The sequence below is a fragment of the Triturus cristatus genome, chromosome 3_1 (assembly GCF_964204655.1).
Source record: "Triturus cristatus chromosome 3_1, aTriCri1.1, whole genome shotgun sequence".
Lineage (NCBI taxonomy): Eukaryota > Metazoa > Chordata > Amphibia > Caudata > Salamandridae > Triturus > Triturus cristatus.
Window position 1 is genome coordinate 176,798,396 of NC_140583.1, and position 20,361 is coordinate 176,818,756.

The window sequence follows — 20,361 nt, forward strand, 5'->3', positions numbered from 1 at the left end:
ACCCCATCCATGGGGGTCACCTATTTGAATGAAGGGGAGGGGCTGTGTGGCTCCCCTCCAGAATATTCTTAGAAATTGAGGACCTCCATCACCCAGGGTCACTCTTTTAAATAAAGGGACAATTTTGGCGCAAGGACCTCATTCCGCAGTGCCCAGCATAATTATAAGTGCGTGGGGGCATGCATCCCCCATCTAGGGCTGATTTTAGCCAGGGGACCTCATTCCTCATGGCCCAGCATTCTGTTGATGCGGATGAGGGTGTGTGTGGCTCCTCTCCCCATGTCAATCTTGGCCCCAGGGTCCCCATCTACTGGTGAGTCTCATTATTTTTAGGGCAAGGGGCACATGGCCCCTTCCCTGGGCTGATTTTGACACCAGGGACTTCATCCAACCGGGACCCAGCATTATATTTTTGGGGGGAGGGGAGCATGCAGTCCCCTCCCTGGATCGATTTCTACCCCAGGAACCCCATCACCTAGGGCCCAGCATCATTTATTAGGGGATCACCTGGCCTCCCTGCCTGGGCAGATTTTGGCCCAGGGAAACCTAACTTTCTTGGGGCCTGGAATCATTTGACAGGGGGAAGAGAACATGCCGGCCGGCCCCAGGCAGATTTCTGCCCCAGGTCCCCATTCCCGGGGGCCCAGCACAATTTCTATTGGGAGGGGGGCACACCGCCCCCTTCCTGGGCCAACTTTGGCCCTGGGTACCCCAGCTCGCTGGGCATGCGCAATAAAAGGTGGGTGCCCTTGTGCCCACCCAGGGCACCCACTATACTGTCATTGGGGGGCCACTGGGGGAACCCCAAGGACCTTATGGCTCCAGCCGGCTACCTGTGGGCGGGAGCAATATTTTCATCAGTTTCTCTGCCTGTTTCAGTGCAGGAAGGGAAACTGATGAAAGTGGGAGGGAGCATTTTTGAATCTCCTGCCTGTTTGGAGTGGATTTGGTATTTCCTCCTGCTTGGCAGGAGTTTTTGAAAATGTTCCCGCCAAGCCAGAGCAAACATAGGTTTCCTTGCAGGGACCACTGTGGATAGGGAAACTGATATGTCCAAGGGATGGGCTTCCCAGGACATAGCTTATGAGCCGGCCCCACTGGATGGGTCCCTGGGCCATAATGGCTGAGAAAGGGGGGCTGCCCGACCCCATCCCTTCAAGTAATCTGTCCTGTGGGGTGGGCTCCCCGGGGTCTTTCAGGCTCAGAGAGGGAGGCTGTGTGGCCCCCCCTCCCCATTTTCTTACATTTTGGCCTTGAGAGTGGGCTCCCTGGTGGTCCTTTGTGACTCGGGAAGGGGGGCCATGTGCCCTTGCTCCCCATAAAGAGTAATTTTGGCTCTAGGGGTGGGATCCCCATGGTCTTTGGAGGCACGAGAAGGAGGGCAACGCAGCACCCCCTCCGCATGTTTTGGCCCCAGGGTGGGATTCTAGTGACCACGCATCCTCCCTCCCCTTTATGAAATCATTCCCTGTGGTAGGCTTCTCTGGGGCATAAGCTACTTTATTGCAGCCCAGCTGTTTGTTTTTTTGGGGGGTTTTTGGCCCAAGGTGGGCCCTTCTGGCTCCCCCCCATGGGGCCTAGGAGGTCAGGGTATCCCTACCCTGCCCCCTTATATTATATTTGTTTAGCTTCAGGACAGAGGACTAATTGCCCCAGTCCTGTAATGCCTGTCAGCAACATATTTCTCATGTTGCTGGCAGCCAATCCGAGTGATCACTCTTGCAGGAGTGTGCCTCCTGTGGGAGCGAGATGGTCCAAGGTCCAATGGTCCCAGGGCCAATCTGACGCTCTATTTTTAAATTGGCGCTCCTGCGAGAATCTCTTGAGACTCTCGTGGACCCAACTGGCAAATTATGTAATTATTTTTTACCCTAAATTTCTCAAAAAACTACTGAAAGGACTTACACCAAATTACAAAAAGCACAATCTGCAGACCACTATCTAGTTTCCTGCCAAAGTTGGTGTAATTCTGTTCAGCAGTGTTTGCAATTGCCCGTCTTAAAGTACTCTATGGAAAAAGCTTTTTTTTTCCAATTTGGGACCTCCCCCTTTTTTTCTGGCCCCGCGAGACAAATTATCCTAAAACTTTCCAGGAAGGAGCAAAGGTGGATGAACTTTTTTTCAGAACGTTTTGTGAATATTCGTCAAACAGGGCCAAAGTTATTAGCCAACCAAAAAACGCTATTATATCTAATTAGAGCATAACAAAATAAAAAAATAAAACAATGCGTTTTGACTATTGTGATGTGGTTTTCTTTTAACTGCACGCTCATCACCCTATTTCCAGTTTCAAGTCCATCAAGGTATTGCAGTTCATTAAAGTGCTCAACGTACAAACTAAAATGTGTTTTCCTGAGGGATTTGCCTCAAAACTATGAATATATATGCATCTTACCTTAATGTCCCACTAAACGCACATGCCACAAACAGCCCCGGGAGCCCTGGCATATTTGCAAAGATCTCCATAACGAAGTAAGGCATCAGCTAGAAAACAGTTTAAAAATACTTTTGTTATACTCAAGACACAGAATGTATTATAAATGCACATCAGCTCTCTTCTCGACCGTGGGGAAACAGAGGCCCTGATCCTCCTCGACTTCTCTGCTTCATTCAATATTGTCTCGCACCACACGCTCATAACAGACTGTACATCGACATACAACAAAAGTAGGTGGATCGACTCTTTCCTCACAGGTCGCCCTCAGAGCATCCGACTGCCTCCCTTTAACTCTGAACCCAAGGACATCGTATGCAGCATTTCCCAAGAATCTTCCTCCAGCCCTACCCTGTTCAATACCTACATGACCCCTCCTTGCAGACATAGTTTGATATCAAGGACTCAACATAATCCCCTATGCAGACAAAACTCAACTAACCCTCTCGCTCATTGAGTACTCCTCCAATGCTAAAACCAAATTCCACCATGCTATGACCAATTTAGCCAACTGGATGAAAGACAACTGCCTCAGACTCAACTCCGACAAGACAGAAGTACTGATCTTCGGGAATAGCACCCCCATTTGGGACAAGAGGTAGTAGCCAGCAGAAATCAGACCAACACCCAAACCTACAGACTATGCACTCAACCTAGGCATCATCATCCACAGCAAACTGACAATGAAACGACAAGTCAGTGCAGTCACCTCCTCCTGCTACCACACTCTTCGCTTGCTCCGTAGAATCTTCAGATGGATCCCAGTCAACACCAGAAAATGTGTCATCCAGGCCCTTGCAACTCAATACTCTCTATGCAGGCATCTCCCACTAGTTTCTTAAAAGACTCCAGACCATACAGAATGCAGCAGCCAGACTCATGTTGGACCTTCCCAAATGGACCCTGCTCAGAAACCTCCACTGGTCCCCATCCAGAAGATATGCCAGTTCAAGATACTCATGCAAGCCTATAGAGCTCTAAACAATCAAGGACCATCCTACATCAACCATAGATTGAACTTCCATCTACCTGTAAGGCACCTGTGCACCTCTTCTGTTGCCCTTGTGCACACCTCCCGCATCTGTCACACCCGCAGTGGGGATCGCTCCTTCACCTACATTACTGCCAAGACCTGAAATGACCTGCTCCTCCACCTCCAAACAGCACCGACCCTGGCGGACTTCAGAAAGAAACTCAAGACCTGTCTTTTATACTGACACCTGGCACCATTAGCGCCTAGATACCTCTAGGGGTGATAGTAATAGGCTATATAAATGCTGATTGATTGGAAATTGGCTATTTTTCAAATGAGTGCATCTAATCTTATCTTGCAGGTTTTGAAACAGGACTCCCTTGAAAAAGTAGGTTTTGAATTGGAAAGATAACAATGATTGAAAATGAATTCTATTACTTTTTAAACGTATTTTATGCGTTTCATCAAAGACTCTTTCATAAAGGGAGTAAGGTTTGAAGTCGCTATAAGAAGATGGCTAGTACCTGGTCAGGAGCTGATATAAAACCCGCAGTCCAAGGATCACAGCCCCTGAAATGTGCATACATCACAAGACCAGAAAATACTGCACAGATGAGGATTATCCAGAGCCCTAACAAATTTAAGTACAGAGCTCTAAAGGGAGAGGAACAAAGAAAGAGAAATGGGTTAAACATGGAGATAAAAATGCAAAGAATCAACGTTGTGCATCTTATTGCATTTATGTACATGTGAATGTAAACAGCTATAGGATCAGACAAGGCTTTTGCAAAATCTGTTTACATAAGCATAAACTTGTGTAAAACCCCATGATCTCATTACTCCATGTTCTATGGATTCCAAACACGTAACTTTTTCTCACACAAGACTCGGATCCAACAGACAATTTCGTCGTAGGACCATGAAAAAAACCTAAATGTGTTTCTACAGCCATATGCTCTGTGCTAACAACGCTTACCTTCTGACAGAAACTGGATGGAGAATTTGGAATCTCACAAGACTTTTTGTATGTGTGTGAATACCTCGCAAATGCTTGCCTCACGACTAACTGAACCAGGGTCGGCTTTAGCGCTGGTGACACCCAGTGTGACAATGTTTGGTGGCGCCCCCCAATGACCTTCCTCTCCACGGATTCCCTCACTGCCACCCTTTAATAGCACCCTACATGTCTCCAGAAACACTCTCATGCATTTCTTTTGTTTAATGGCGCCACTCATACCAGTGTAAGAAGTCAGAGCTTTACATCAGATATACATTACACAGAGACAATGAATCATAAGCGTGTAGATCAGTGTATAGGAAGTGTTACATCAGACAGAGGACTACAAGGTGTAGGAGTCACAAGTCATCCGTGCTGGTAGACAGTATAGTTTAACAGTGCTTGGTCTGGAGAAGGACAAGCTCATAATTTAAAATGTAGCACCATGGCTGGGGGATAGCTTTACTAATAAGAATTGATTTCCACTCAAGTGAACCCTTTTTGCAACATTAGGGTAATGAAAGAATGGGGTAAAATATCATAACCTCTTATCTATACCTTGCAGTTTGCATGCAGCTCCTTGTTGATAGTTAATAGCTCATTGTTCTAGATTAGGATGTAAACTTCTAAACTGCAAATAACAAAAGGAGCTCTCTGACAGAAGCACCGGCCTATTTACATTGTATGCACTTTGTGATCTGCATTGTGCAGGTGCTTTGCAGCAGGCATTTTAACCTCCTGCGCTACTTTATGATGTGTCAAACTAGGATCTCACTGCAGCTGGTCCATCAATCGCCATAATAATAATAACAATAATTATCAGAGTTATCTTGACATTTTTATGATTGCCTGAAATGTGCTGGAGGCAAGGAACATGGCAGTAAGTGCTTTTAAAACCATATTAGACTTAAAACACAACATCCATGGTCAAACTCAACGCTTGGTGCAGTGTCATCGATTGCATCGGCCTAGAGCCAGTTCTGAACATTGGATGGTTGGAAGGAAAAGCTATGGCATAATACTGACTTGTGAGCAGATGCTGAGATTCAGGTGACAAAAAACATGGTAATACTTGTGCCTGATTGCATGCTTGTGTGTGTCATGATAGGGCCACATCAAAAAGGTAGACATAAAACACATAGGTTTCTGCAATCCCTGTATTGAAAGCTTGTCTTTAATATTTTTATAATCAGCAAATTGTGACACACTCAGTCATCAATTATAAAGAAATCATGTCAGAAGTCAACTGTAAGAACTTATTACAGATGAATTCCGACATTTGACAAACAGTGAAAATGAAACATTGCCTTTCTTTCTCCTGCTCTGTGTGTTATTTGTACAATGACAACCTGAAAGGGGAGATTTATGGCAACATGTGTTTTTTTACACTGCTAAGGTAGTTATCGAAAAGTGAGATCTTTCTGTCTGTTTTCACTTTGCATTGTGTTTAAATTATTATCTCCTAATCACAATTAGGACATGGGTATTCCTAATGTATGAAGTACTACTATTCCCAAATAGCGATTGCTAGTAGGCTGCAAATTGACCTACCTCCTGAATATTAAGGCGGTAGGTCACAATTTGCGACCTATTAGGAATCGCAGCCATCACTGAGGTCAGCAGACCATCATGCCTGTGATTGTTTTTTAATAAAACTATCAGCTTTTTAATAAAACAATCTTTTTTTTTTAATGCACCCCATTTTCCTTCAAAGAAAATGGGATGTGTTGAAAAGAAAAAATGTAACTTTGAAGTTATATTATTTAAGATTAGGCAGTGGTCTGTGGGACCACTGCCTGCTCTTAACTAACATTTTTTCAGCATTCTAAAAGAGGAAAGGGTCTCAAGGGGACCACTTCCTATCTGAGAATGTGATACCACCTGCTATACAATGGAATTCCTGGTTAGCTTAGGTATGCACCAAGGCAGGCAGGAACCACCGCCCTAGTCCCGGTAAGCTAGATACACACTAAAAGATAACCTGTGCTCATCCTCTGGTAGCTTGGCACAGAGCAGGACAGGTTTATCTAAAGAGTCAATGTGTAAAGTATTTGTACACCACACTCACACAGTAACACAATGAATACAATACAAAAAGACTGCACACAGGTTTATCAAAATAGATTATTATATTATAAACAAGACCAAACCGAGAAATATCCAATGTAGTGAAGTTGAGATATTGAATTTTAAAAGAATAAATGAAATAAAATGCTTATAAGCAAGTAGCTCTGAAAAGGTTACTGTAGGTAGCGCTGGTCTTGGGTAAAGTCAAAGTTAAGGCCGACCTTGTTGATGTGCAGGCTGGCTACAGGACCCACGCAGGCCCTGGTTATAAAAAATACCTTTCCTATTCGCAAACAATGAGATGATTCAATCTTCTCCACGCTGTGAAAGCGATGCATCAGTTCCGAAGACAGGTGCCAGAGTCAAGAGACGTTGAGCAATGCACCAATATCAGCCACTCGGTTGATGGGATGTGTCGATCTCACTAAGCTGCAGTCTCGCCGATACGCTGTCACATGCGTCAATCTCAAGAGGAAAAGCGATTGTTCCGACACGATGCAGCAATTTTATTCCTGCCACTGGGTCAATGTGCCGGTTCTGCTACCGATGTGTCAAAATCTGTTTTGAAAGTATATGGGCCAATTTCAGTGAGCCAGGCACAGGAGCAGTGGTATAGACTTTGATTTCCCTGAGTGGCAAGCAATAGGAGGCAAGCCAACAATCCCTTGGAGATCACTTAGTCAAGTTAAGTTTGTACACTTATATAGCGCTGCTTATCACCCGTGAGGGTATCCAGGCGCCGTCCATGGGCACAACGAGATGAAGTGGTTAGCCCAGAATCACAGACTGTTGCGCCAACGCGGAGACTTGAACTCGCTCCATCTCTCCTTCAGCATAGTCCGAGAGCAGCAGGCAGCAGGGCAACACAAGAGAAAAGCAGACCTTCCAAGTCTGCAGTCCAAAGATGAGACTGTTATGCAGCACAGTAGTCCTTCCGACAGAGGTTCAGTTCAAGATCCAGAAGTGTCTGATTTTAAGGGGTTAGAGAACTGGTACTTATACCCAAAGTGTTGGAAAACCACTCCCACACTAGAAGGGGTGGTGGTGGTCTTCCGGACACACTTTGGTAGCTTGGCTCGAGTGGTCAGGAATCAGGCTCCGTGCTAAGCATACAACATACCCAAACAATAACCATGCGTGCATCCGTTCCAAAAACGACTCTACACCGTAACAATTATGAAAATAACTTTCTTTATCTTCTTTTTCTCTTAGTTGCTGATTGGAGAAAATAAATAACAATCACAATATACAAACTTTTTTAGAAAGTGCAGGTCAAATAAATACTGGCTTAATGATTCAATAAATAGGGGAGATCATAAATACTGAAGGCATAAATAAAAGTGCAATACAGACAGGCAATTAAATATTCTGAGGCAATAAATACTGTAACCCATAAATATTGTGCATCAATAAATACTGTGGACCAATAATTACAGTGGAACAATAAATAGGTTAAATACAATAAATACAGTGCCCCTAATAAATACCTAAAAGCTGACAGTGACACTCATGGAATCAGATCACTTTTGATTCCTAAGGGCTGATTTGGCCCAAGCACAGCTTGTGGGGATGTGGAAGGCTTGAGGGTGTCTACTCCCTGGCTTGGACAAGGCTGAGGCCTAAACTGAGGTAGATAAAGGGGGAAAATACCAGAGACCTGGCTCTCTCTCTCCACACAACTTCTCTAGATTAGTCCCAGTTCACCCCTGGCACAGTCAGGTTGGTTCCAGCACCTCCCTAGCCCCTTAGAGCAGTCTCTCAGGTCTCCACAGGGCCTTAGGCGCCCTCTACTCCACTTACTGCCCTTTATCTGATGCTCCGACGCCGCTGGAGTCGTATCGATGCCGTGAGGCGGTTCCGGTTCGATGTCGGCGGCCTCGGCACAATGTCAGTTCTTTGACGACGCCGGCAGGCGGATCCGGTCTCGATGTCAGCAGCCTCGGTTCGATCTCGACCTCCGATTCGATGGCGTCGGGCAGTCTTACTCGATGTCGACTTCGGGCGGCTCCGGTCCGATGGCGACCTCGGCTTCGATGACGTCGGCCGGCCTTGCCTCGATGTCGACTTCCGGCGGCTCCGGAGTGCGATCCTCACTCCCGACCTCCGGTGCTCCTCACAGGTTTCCAGCGACTCCGGAGTGCGACCTCCACTCCCGACCTCCGGCACGATTCTCACAGGTTCCGGCGACTCCGGAGTGCGATCCTAACTCCCGACCTCCGTTACCCTTCACCTCGGTCTCCGACGACTCCGGAGGGCGGACTCCACTCCTCCGATGACGCCGCTCACTCGACCTCGGGTGACTTCCTCCTCGACCTCTGGTATTCCTCACGACCTCTGACGGCGCCCTCTCTCGACCTCTGGCGGCTCCGGGTACGACGTCTGCTTTTCCAGTCAGCGCCGCTTCTCCACCTCGGGCTCCAGGTCTTAGGCTACTCGACGTCGGACTTCAGGGAAACCAGCTTCCAGGTCAGGATCTTGCTGTTCTCTTGTTTCTAAGGCCTGTTCCTGCTGTCCAGGTCCTCAGGATGGTTTTTCTGACTTCTTCCCCCACAGGGCTCTAGGCTGGGCTCCGTCAGTAGGGACTAGTATCAAGGGTGGGTTTATGGACCCCACTCCAGGCACAAGTTTCCACCCCTGCTGCTTCACTCCTTCCTCCTTCGAGTTTGTGCTGCTCACTCCTCACCAGTCAGGTGCCAACTGCCAGCTCCAACTGCCAACTCTCTCTCTTAGCTTCCCAACATTCTAAACCGCCTCCAACTGTCACAGGGTTCTGGAATGTTCTGGAAGGTGCTGGTAGGTTCCAGTGGATGCTGGTGATGTCACAGGTGGCCACCATTTTGTGCTTCAGGCCCTCAGACAGAAGTTTCAGGGGTAGGTAAAATGGCTCCCTGAATCTGCAGCAACACTAAAAAGTCTGGTGGTTCCCAAAAAGGAAAAATTCAAACAGGGTTTGAGGCAAAAGTGGGACAAAATAAATAATGATGAGGAGGGACCACCCAAAGGGCTGACAGGTCTAACACGCGTCCCCTCAGCTGAAAGTGGGGAGAGCTACCCAACCCCTTGGGAGTTCTCATCACTAAGGCGGAAATACCTTGAGAGACCGTCTGCATTGGCGTGGTCCACACCAGGCCGATGTTCCACCTGAAAGTCCATCCCCTGTAGGGAAATAGACCACCTCAACAACTTGGGATTCTCCCCCTTCATTTGCATCAGCCAACGAAGGGGTCTGTGGTCGGTCTGAACTAGGAAGTGCGAGCCAAACAGGTATGGCCGCAACTTCTTCAGAGCCCATACCACTGCAAAGGCTTCACGCTCTATTGCACTCCACTTCTGTTCCCTGGGAAGTAGTCTCCGGGATAGGAAGACCACGGGTTGATCCAGACCCTCTTCGTTGAGTTGCGATAACACTGCCCCAATGCCATGTTCTGATGCATCTGTCTGGACAATGAACTCCTTGGAAAAGTCTGGGGCCCTTAAGACCGGGGCCTCGCACATGGCTTTCTTCAATCTCTCAAAGGCTTGCTGACAAGCCTCCGTCCAGACTACCCGTCGAGGTTGTTTCTTGGACGTGAGCTCCGTGAGGGGGGCTACGATGGTACCGTACCCCTTCACGAAGCGGCGGTAGTATCCCGTGAGGCCCAAAAATGCTCGGACCTCAGTCTGTGTCTTGGGGGGTTCCCAGGCCATGATGGCCTCGATCTTCGCCTGGAGGGGTTGCACCGCTCCCCTACCCACCAAGTGTCCAAGGTACACTACCGACCCCTGCCCGATCTGGCACTTGCTGGCCTTGATCGTCAATCCAGCTTGTCTCAGGGCCTGGAGAACAGCTTGCAGGTGACGCAAGTGATCCTCCCAGCTGTCACTGAAGACGGCTATGTCATCCAGATAAGCAGCAGAGAAACTCTCCATTCCGGTGAGGATCTGGTTTACCAGGCGCTGAAACGTGGCAGGTGCGTTCTTGAGCCCAAAGGGCATCACACAGAACTGGTAGTGGCCATTGGGCGTGGAGAAGGCTGACCTTTCCCTTGCTCCATCAGTCAAAGAGATCTGCCAGTACCCTGAAGTAAGGTCAAAGGTACTTAGATATTGGGCAGCTCCCAGCCGGTCAATCAATTCATCCGCCCTAGGGATCGGATGAGCATCAGTTTTGGTCACTGAATTCAGTCCCCGATAGTCCACACAGAACCTCAGTTCTGGTTGGGCACCCGGTGGTGCAGCTTTTGGTACTAACACCACCGGACTGGACCAGGGGCTGCTAGAAGGTTCGATCACTCCTAGCTCCAGCATCTTAGTGACTTCACTGTGAATGCTGGCCTTCACCCTGTCTGACATCCGGTAGATCTTGGACTTCACAGGTGGGCTGTCTCCTGTGTCCACGTCATGGACGCACAGGTGAGTCCTACCCGGGACAAGGGAGAACAACGAAGAGTACTGCCCCAGGACCTGGCGACAGTCCTCCTGCTGTTCAGGAGTTAGAGATGGGGAGAGAATCACTCCCTCCACCGACCCATCCTTCTCTTGAGACGCAAACAGATCAGGGAGAGGCTCGCTTTCCACGTCCTCTCCTCCGTCAGTCACCATCATCAAGATGACTTCGGGCCTCTCGTGGTGGGGTTTGAGGCGGTTGGCATGCAGCACCCGCAGGGGCTGACGAGGGGTCTTCAGGTCCACCAAGTAGGTAGCCTTACTCTTCTTCTCCAACACCTCAAAGGGTCCTGACCAGCGATCCTGGAGGGCACTAAGCTCTCCGGGTTCGATCACCCACACCTTCTGGCCAGGCTCCAACTCCACCGGGTGAGCATTGTGGTCATACCACGCCTTCATTACTGCTTGGCTGGCTTCCAAGTTGTCAGAAGCTTGCTTCCACAACTTAGCCATTTGGCTCCGGAAGGCCAGCATGTAGCTCACCACATCCTGGGGAAGCTTTCTGGGAGTTCTTTCCCATCCGTCTCTCACCAGGTTGAGAGGTCCACGTACAGGGTGCCCATACAGAAGCTCGAAGGGGCTGAAGCCCACTCCCTTCTGTGGCACTTCCCTGTAGGAAAAAAGTAAACAGGGTAGGAGGACGTCCCATTTCCTCCGCAGGCTTTCAGGCAGACTTCTGATCATGCCCTTCAAGGTTTTGTTAAACCTTTCCACCAGACCATTTGTCTGGGGGTGGTAAGGAGTGGTGAACCGGTATGTCACTCCACACTCCTTCCACATTGCCCGCATATACGCTGACATGAAGTTGGTCCCCCTGTCGGACACAACTTCCTTGGGAAAACCCACTCGGGTAAAGATTCCCATCAGGGCCCTTGCCACAACAGGTGCTGTTATGGTCCTCAGAGGTATTGCCTCTGGGTACCGTGTGGCATGATCCACCAGAACCAGGATAAACCTGTGCCCAGCTGTAGTCGGCGGATCTAATGGACCCACAATGTCGATGCCCACCCTTTCAAAGGGGGTGCTAACGACAGGAAGTGGTTCCAGGGGAGCTTTCAGCTTCACCCCTGTTTTCCCACTGGCTTGGCAAGACACACATGTCCGGCAGTAGGTATCGGACGACACTTTCATCTGAGGCCAATAAAAGTGTGGGACAAGACGGGCGAAGGTCTTGTCTTGCCCCAAGTGTCCTGCCAATGGTATCTCGTGAGCCAACTCCAGAAGGAAGGCTCGATAACGTTGAGGAACTACCAAGGCTCGTGACGATCCGTGTAGGGGTGCCTTGGGTTCACTGTAGAGGAGGCCATCCTCCCAGTAAACACTGTAGTTCCCTTCAACGTTCCCTGCTGCCTGGGCTTCGGCCTGTCGCCTCAGCCCCTCAAGGGTAGGGCACTCCCTCTGGCCCTGGCAGAATTCCTCCCTGGACGGGCCTCCCTCCACGTGCCACTCGGCCGGGATGGGTAGGTCCTCCAGGTTGGTAACGTCCCCCACCGCAGACTCCTGGTCCACCACCTCCGGTGGCCTATCCGTCCTACGGGGTGGGGACGCCGAGGCAGGCTCCTCCTGTCCTCGGTTCTTCCCTTGACTGGCAGCTGGCTGGGCCTTTGTTCCAGGCTCCAGCCAAAATGAACTCCCTCTTCGGGTAGTCGTGGACCTTGTGCTAACACAGGCCCAGTCAGGTGTACCCAGCATCTCGGTGTGAGTCCGGTATTCCACCTCCTTCCAAGCGTTGTGCTCCATGTCATTCCCCAGCAGACAATCGACTGGCACGGCAGGGCTTACGGCAACTCGAAGTGAACCTGCAACCCCCCCCCATTCAAAGGGAACCTCGGCCACTGGATAGTGGCCTGTTCTGCCGTCAGCCATCGCGGCTGGGTGGAGTACATCGGGAATTACCTGCTCTGGAGACACCAGTTGGCTACGCACCATAGTCATACTGGCTCCTGTGTCTCTCAGAGCCTCCCCTCTTTGGCCGTTGATGGTGACCCATTGCCCATACTTTGCGGTATTTGCGGGCACCTGGATCTTAGGAACCATCTCCCGTTCTCCCAGGGACACTAAAGTGACACCCGCCCACTCCCTTCCCTTAGTTAAGGGCATCTCCTCCCCGAGCACTACACTAGCTACTCCGGGGGTCTTTCCTCCAGTGGGAGGGGGTGGTCGTTTCAAGCACTTCGGATCTCCTTTATAGTGTCCAACGCCACCGCACTCATAGCAATGGACAACCCTTGGCTGCTGACTCTGGCCAGGATTAGGGTTTCTGGGCGGGTTAGCCTTAGGGGTGAATCCTGTTCCCTTCCCTTGGAAGTTATTTTGGGGGCCTTTGGAGAACTCCTTTTTCTTTTCCCCTCCCTCTTTCTTCTGGGGGGCGCCCTGTCCGGCCTTTTGAGTATCCCCTCCAGTCCCCCTTGTGGACACCCGGGTACTAGCCCAAATGTCCGCCTCCTCAGCAAGCTTCCGGGGACTGGTCAGCTTGCTATCCACCAGGTGTTGCCGCAGTTCAGGGAAACATTTCTCGAGCAGGTGTTCCTTCAGTACTAGGTCAAACAACCCCTCGTAGTTCCTCACTTCACTGCCCTGAATCCAACCTTCCAGTGCCTTCTTTGCATAGTCCAGGAAGTCCACCCAATTCTGTGTGCCCAGTTTGTGACTACCCCTGAACTTCTGTCTGTACTTTTCAGGTGTTAGTCCAAACTTTCTGATGAGCGCCAGTTTCATGGTGGGGTAGTGGGTCTGCTCATCCTCCTCGAGGGCCAATAATGCATCCCTACCAGCTGGAGGCATGTACTTGTACAATCCCCCTCCCCAGTACTTCTCTGGAACCCCATGGGCCCTCAACGAGACCTCATAGGCCGCTAGCCACTTGGCGATATCGTCGCCCACTCCATAGCTAGCTACTATGTCCTTTGGCAGGTATGGTTTAGGTTCCCTGGTGATCTCTTGGGTTTGGCTGCCACCATTAGGAACAGGTTGTGCCCCGATTCTCAAGATCTGAAGATCTATTTCTTTCAGTCGTAATTCATGGGCCATCCTCTGCTCCTCCTTCTCCTTCTCCAGCCTTGCTAAGTCCCATGTGAGCTGTCTTTTCTCCCTCCGGTCTGTTAACTCCACCTCAGACAAGCCACCGCTAGAGGCACTGCTGCCCTTCCTAGAAATGGTTCTGGGCCCTGCTGACAGGTTCCCCACCTCAGGTTGGTACATCTCAGCCCCCTCGGGGTCAGGCTCTCCATCCCTGTCTTCCTCCTCAGCCTTGCTTTCTCGGCGTGCCTCCCCCCAAGCCCTTAAGCTGGTTTGGAGTGCACCCTTCTTTGCTCCTGGGGGACAGTACACCCCCTCCCGCTGGCAAAACTCCCTGAGTTGGGCCACAGTGTACGTTTCTAGATTTTCTAGTACAAACTCCATCTTGCCCACTCAGGTTAGAGGACAGGTTTTGTGCAGTAACTATGCAGGGGGGTACCTTTAATAATACCTCCTCCCACCACCAGAGTAAATTTGGAAAAAACAAAAACCCACAATTAGGAAGGCCGCTCTTGAGAAAACTCCCGGTGTAGGCCTATGGACTACCCACAGTTATTGTTGAGTATGCGTAGGCACAGCTCTATCCCACCGCTGAACACCAATTTATGTTGGAAAACCACTCCCACACTAGAAGGGGTGGTGGTGGTCTTCCGGACACACTGTGGTAGCTTGGCTCGAGTGGTCAGGAATCAGGCTCCGTGCTAAGCATACTGTCAGGACTGGAGAGTCTAGGTTTAGATTTCCCAGGTTGAGTATACAACCCAGGAGTCGGGCTTGGCGCCTGGGGGGGAGGCGAAGAGTGGTTTCAGTGAGATCGCTCTCTGCCTTCCTCCGTTCTTTACGATCGTAGTCTTTTTCCCTCTCCCAAGATGGCCGCTGCGATGTCAGTCTTACTCCTCAGTCTCACTCTGGCAGCGGTGCAGGCATCCTGGGTTGATGTGGCGCGCGCTCGTTCTGAGCGTGGCGCACTTCAACCGTCGAATTTTCTGTGAAGGCGGTGTTCTCTCAGAGCTCCGCGCTTCCTTCAGTTAAGGTTCCAGTCAGAGTGTCTTCAAGGAGGTTTAGGGTTCCTTGGGTACCCATTTAGTCCAGAGTTTCCAGGGTTCTTCAGAGTTCCTGTTCATTCTGCAAGTTTGGCGGAGTCCTCAAGAGTGTGGAAGAACTAAGGACTCACCTTGCCTCACAGCGCCCCAGTTGAGAGGTAAACAAGAAGTAAGGCTGGCGAACATTCTTCTTGAGAAGTAAGTTCAATTATATCTATATTTTCGTGGAATTGCCAGCGCTCAGCAAAAGCTTCCAGAGACAGTATTATAAAAGGACAAGGATTTAAATTCACAGACTTGAACAGAAAATTGAGAGAGTGAGAGTCTCATGAATAGGATTTTCATTTTAAGAAGTAGCAGCAGTAAAGGCTTTCATCAGCAAGACTGAGTACTGAATAAAGATTGAAGAGTTTAAAGACTTTCCTGTATCTCCATGTAGTTGCAATTATATATATATATAAATATAAGGGTTCTACCAACGGACTTCACCTGCTTGGTTCTGGATCCAGCAAGAGGAGTAGGCTGCAAGTTGGAACTATAGAGCATTCTGTAAATGGACAAGGTTCTTCTAAGGGAAAGACAGGTATAAGAAGACAAGGTGGAGGGAGGGGAGCAAGGTGGTAGGTAATTGGGTTTACATGTGATTCTATTTGCAGGGTTTCACACACCACCTGTTCAACTCCACTGCTCCTTAGAAGACATCTGTCGAACTAAACCAGAGAGTAGCAACTTACTGTGTCAGGACAGGTATAGTGAGTAATAGTACAACAACTAATAGTGTAATTAACTGTAGAACAGTTGTTGAGTAACTCTCTTTGCAGGAGTCGTGAGGAAGAAGCTCCGAATCCAGTCCAAGAAAGAAGACACGGTGCAGTCTCTCTTTTCTGTCCAATTCCCCTTTCCCCCGCTCTGCTGCTCGTGAGCTATTAGCTGGCGGTAGCGGAGTGGAGGAGTGGAGATCCAGCATCTGCTCCTGTGGAATCCGTTGAAGCTGCTAAGGTACTTGACAGATTGAAGTGCCCGCAATTAAATTCCACCTGAGCACGATGGCTGAAGGAATTGATGTAAAGGCCTTGGCCACAGTTTTAGATAGCATACAAAAGCAGTTAAGTGATACTATGGAGGAAAACAAGTCCCTTAGAGAGGAGGTCAGGAAGTCTGCCCAAGATGCTAGTTATTTGCGTCAACAGTTTGAAGAGTTTTCTGGGGGTTCCCGTTCAGCAGTAAAGGAAGAAAAGACGCCCTCTTTTGCCCCTGCCCCCTCTGCGGCAGAACTCACTACGCAGGTGATTCACGCAATCTCTCCTACAATTCCACTGGCCGCTCCAGAAAGGTATAGTGGGGACCCACACAAGGCCCAAATTTTCCTCACGCAATGTTCTTTACATTATCTTTGTCGGCCAATCATTTTTAAGGAAGACCAGTCAAAGGTGGCGTTCATGCTGTCGTACCTGAGTGGAGATGCCGCCGCTTGGTCCATGCCTTTGGTGAACAACAATGATCCCATTTTGTATGAATTCGAAGGGTTCAAGAGAGAATTTCTACGGATATTTGACAGACGGTCCATCTCTCAATCCACAGATAATGAGTTATTAGATCTTAAGCAGGGGAATCGTGAACTAGTGGCCTACCTGGCTCAATTTAACAAGTTAATTGTGGAAACAAGTTGGCCAGAGGAGAAACGAGCTGCTATATTTTATCGTGGATTAAAGGATGAGTTGAAGGATGGGTTATCACAGATCCCTAAACGTCCCACTGAGGTCTCAGAATTAATTGACTTGGTTCTTCAGATCGATCAGCGTCAAAGTGAGAGGAAGAACGAGAGGAGAAAGGAAACCAGATATATACCACCCCGTTTCGACAGAATGAAATCAGAGGGATCCAAGTCTAGGGATTCGTGTACGGAGGATGAGCCTATGCAGATTGGTTCGGTCAGAGGACCGTTGTCGAAGGAAGAAAGAGAGAAGAGACGTTTGGGCAAGTTGTGCATGTACTGTGGGAACTCCGGTCATTTCGTGAAGGAATGTCCTAAGAAGCCAAAGAACCCTTCCTGGGTAAAAGATTGGCTCCACCAGTAGAAGGGGTTGCCCTGGTGGAAGCGAAGGAACAGTCGACTCCAGATCCGAAATTAGTGGCTAACACCCTGCAATCATCGGCTCCACATTTAATTTTATCTGTCCAAATAAGGTTTGGAGGGAAGGTCAAGGAAGGAATTTCGGTCATGATTGATTCAGGGGCCACGGGGAATTTTTGTGACATTGGTTTTGCCAAGTCACTTGGAATTACCTTTTTGAGGAAAGAGCGGCCAGAGCCAGTACGAGCTGTGGACGGAACTAGTTTGTCCTCTGGGCCGATTGTTTTTGATTCCGAGGAGATTTTATTATGTGGACCCGGACAACATCTTAGTTCTTTGCAATTCAGCTTAATTGATGCTCCACAATTTCAATTAATCTTGGGTCTGCCTTGGCTCACGGAGCATAATCCTCAAATTGATTGGGCAAAACGATCAATTCGTATGAATTCAGATTACTGTATGCATCATTGCTTTCATTCAAATCCAGAACCATCGGAAGCTTCGCAATCCCAACTCTTAGCAAGCTTTCCAAAGACCATTTGTGCCGTAGACACCCAAGAGATTCCACCAGAGTATGAAGATCTCGCCTCGGTGTTTGATGAAAAAGAGGCAGAACGTCTACCTCCCCATCGAGAGTATGATTGCCGAATCGAGCTGGAGCCTGGCGCCTCCCTGCCTTGTAGCCGAATTTACGCGCTGTCGGAAGCTGAGAATGTCCATCTCAAAGAATACCTGAGCAAATATATGGCCAATGGTTTCATCCGCCCGTCACAGTCACCAGTCTCGTCTCCACTCTTTTTTATTCCTAAAAAAGATGGCCAACTGAGGACTTGTATCGACTACCGCGCCCTCAATCTGGTAACCAAGAAGAATCGATATCCGCTACCCTTGATTTCGGAACTTTTGGACCAAGTCAAGGGAGCGAAGGTATACACGAAACTGGATTTGAGAGGCGCGTATCATTTGGTACGCATGGCCGAGGGAGAAGAGTGGAAGACGGCCTTTCGTATACGTTTTGGATTATTCGAATATCAGGTCATGCCATTTGGTTTATGCAACGCTCCGGCAGCCTTCCAACATTTTGTCAATGATGTTTTGAGAGAATTTCTGGACCGATTTGCAGTGGTTTACATTGATGACATCCTCATTTTCTCGGCCAGTTTAGAGGAACATATCCAGCACGTCAGATCCATCTTGAAGAGGTTGTTGGAGAATCAACTTTTCGTAAAATTAGAGAAGTGTGTGTTCCATTCCACGCAAGTAGAGTTTTTGGGATTTGTTCTGTCTCCAAATGGTGTCTCGATGGATGAATCTAAGGTGCAGGCTATCAAGGAGTGGCCCTCTCCACGTTCAGTGAAAGAAGTTCAGAGTTTTCTTGGCTTCGCCAATTTTTATAGACGTTTCATCATCAACTTTTCAGAGCGAGTGGGTCCACTCACCAGACTACTGAGAAAGAAGATCAAGTTTGAGTGGAACGCGGAAACTGAAGCAGCGTTTAATGAGCTCAAGAGAATTTTTGTGTCATCTCCTGTGCTGCTCCATCCAGATCCGGATGACCCATTCTTTGTGGAAGCAGACGCTTCCAACTTGGCCATTGGTGGGATTTTGTCTCAGCGCCATAAGCAGACGGGCCAGTTACATCCAGTAGCGTTTCGTTCAAGGAAATTAACTGCGGCAGAAATAAATTACCCAATTGCGGATAAGGAACTATTGGCAGTCAAGGATGCGTTCTCAGAATGGAGGCATTACTTACTGGGGGCCAAGCATGTGGTCACTGTTTTTACAGATCATCGGAATCTCCAGTTTTTGAAATCTGCCCGAACTCTTACCCCTCGTCAATTGAGATGGTCCCTATTTTTTGCAGATTATGACTTTGTCTTAACGTACAAACCTGGCTCGGCAAATGGAAAGGCGGATGCCTTATCTCGTCTACATGTGAGCACCGATGTCCCAACGGCAGAGAAAGGTGTAATTATTCCAGTGGATCGAATAATCGGAACACTCACTTCCACAGACATTGAAAAGAAGCTCCCGAGTTTGTTGTCCCCTGAAGAGGAGAGGGATTGGACGGCTAAAGGGAAAGAATTCCAAGTCAAGAAAGGGAGACCCGTCTACCAAGACAAGTTGTTTGTGTCCGATCTGGAACTGCAAAGACAAATCATTGAACATTTCCATGACGAGCCATTGGCTGGGCATAAAGGGGTGAAGAAGACTTTGGAGCTGATTCGAAGAGAGTTCTGGTGGCCGGCGATGGAAGCTCAGGTGCGGCAGTATGTAGCCACTTGCGAGGTGTGAATCAAGGGGAAGACTCCCAGAAGGGCTCCACAAGGTCTATTACAGCCCCTGCCTTTAGCCCCATACCCATGGCATACCATTTCCATGGATTTCATTGTGGAACTCCCGTCCAGTAGTGGTTATTCGGTCATTTGGGTGGTAGTGGACCATTTCTCCAAGATGAGCCATTTTATCCCTCTAAAGGCTCTCCCTAACGCTAAACAGTTGTCCAAACTATTCACTCAGCACATAGTAAGGGCTCATGGTATTCCAAAGATTGTCATCTCAGATAGAGGCCCACAGTTTGTCTCTCGTTTTTGGAGATCCTTCTTGAAGAGGTTGGGTGTAGACTCCCGTCTGTCCACTAGCTTCCATCCAGAGACAGATGGACAGACGGAAAGAGTTAATCAGGATTTGGAGCAATACTTGCGTCTATTCTTGATGGATCAGGAGGGAGAGTGGCCAGACTTGATTTGGGCAGCAGAATTTGCCTATAATAATGCTCAGCATGCTTCTACTGGTTACTCCCCATTCTATTTAAATTCTGGTCGACATCCCAACACTTTTGTAGATAAAGAAAACAGCGATGTACCTGCAGTGGAAACGATAGTACAAGATCTACATGAGGCCTTTCGGTTAGCTGCTAGGAATTTGTCTAAGGTTAAGTTTTCCTATAAGAGGCAGGCTGACAAAAAGAGACGCCCAAATCCAGTCTATAAAAGGGGAGATCAGGTCTGGGTTTCTACTAAAAATTTACGACTGAAGGGAAATCGGAAGTTTCAGCCAAGGTTTGTGGGTCCCTTTCAGGTAGAGCGAATGGTAAACCCAGTCAGTGTAAGGGTTAGGCTTCCTCCCCGGCTAAAGATACATCCAGTTTTCCATGTTTCACTACTTCAGCGTAGTCCAGAGGGTTTGAGGGCTGGTAATTCCCCCTCCCCAGTTTTGGTGCAAGGAAGGGAGGAATTTGAGATAAAGAGAATTCTTGATTCTAGGCCACAAGGAGGGCAGATCTTCTATCTGGTTGATTGGAAGGGTTGTGGGCCAGAGGAAAGGTCC

General features: G+C 48.7%; 1 protein-coding gene across 3 annotated transcripts in view; it reads right to left on the minus strand.

Moving 5' to 3' along the window:
- Positions 1-20,361, minus strand: part of SLC5A12 (solute carrier family 5 member 12) — a 262,873-nt gene that overhangs the window by 65,209 nt on the left and 177,303 nt on the right. For all 3 annotated transcript variants that reach the window (XM_085643630.1, XM_085643628.1, XM_085643629.1), the window contains exons 7-8: positions 3,932-4,061; positions 2,396-2,484 (exon numbers count right to left, since the gene is read on the minus strand). In XM_085643630.1, coding sequence (XP_085499756.1) covers positions 2,396-2,484; positions 3,932-4,061 — 219 coding nt within the window. The remainder of the gene's footprint in view (positions 1-2,395; positions 2,485-3,931; positions 4,062-20,361) is intronic.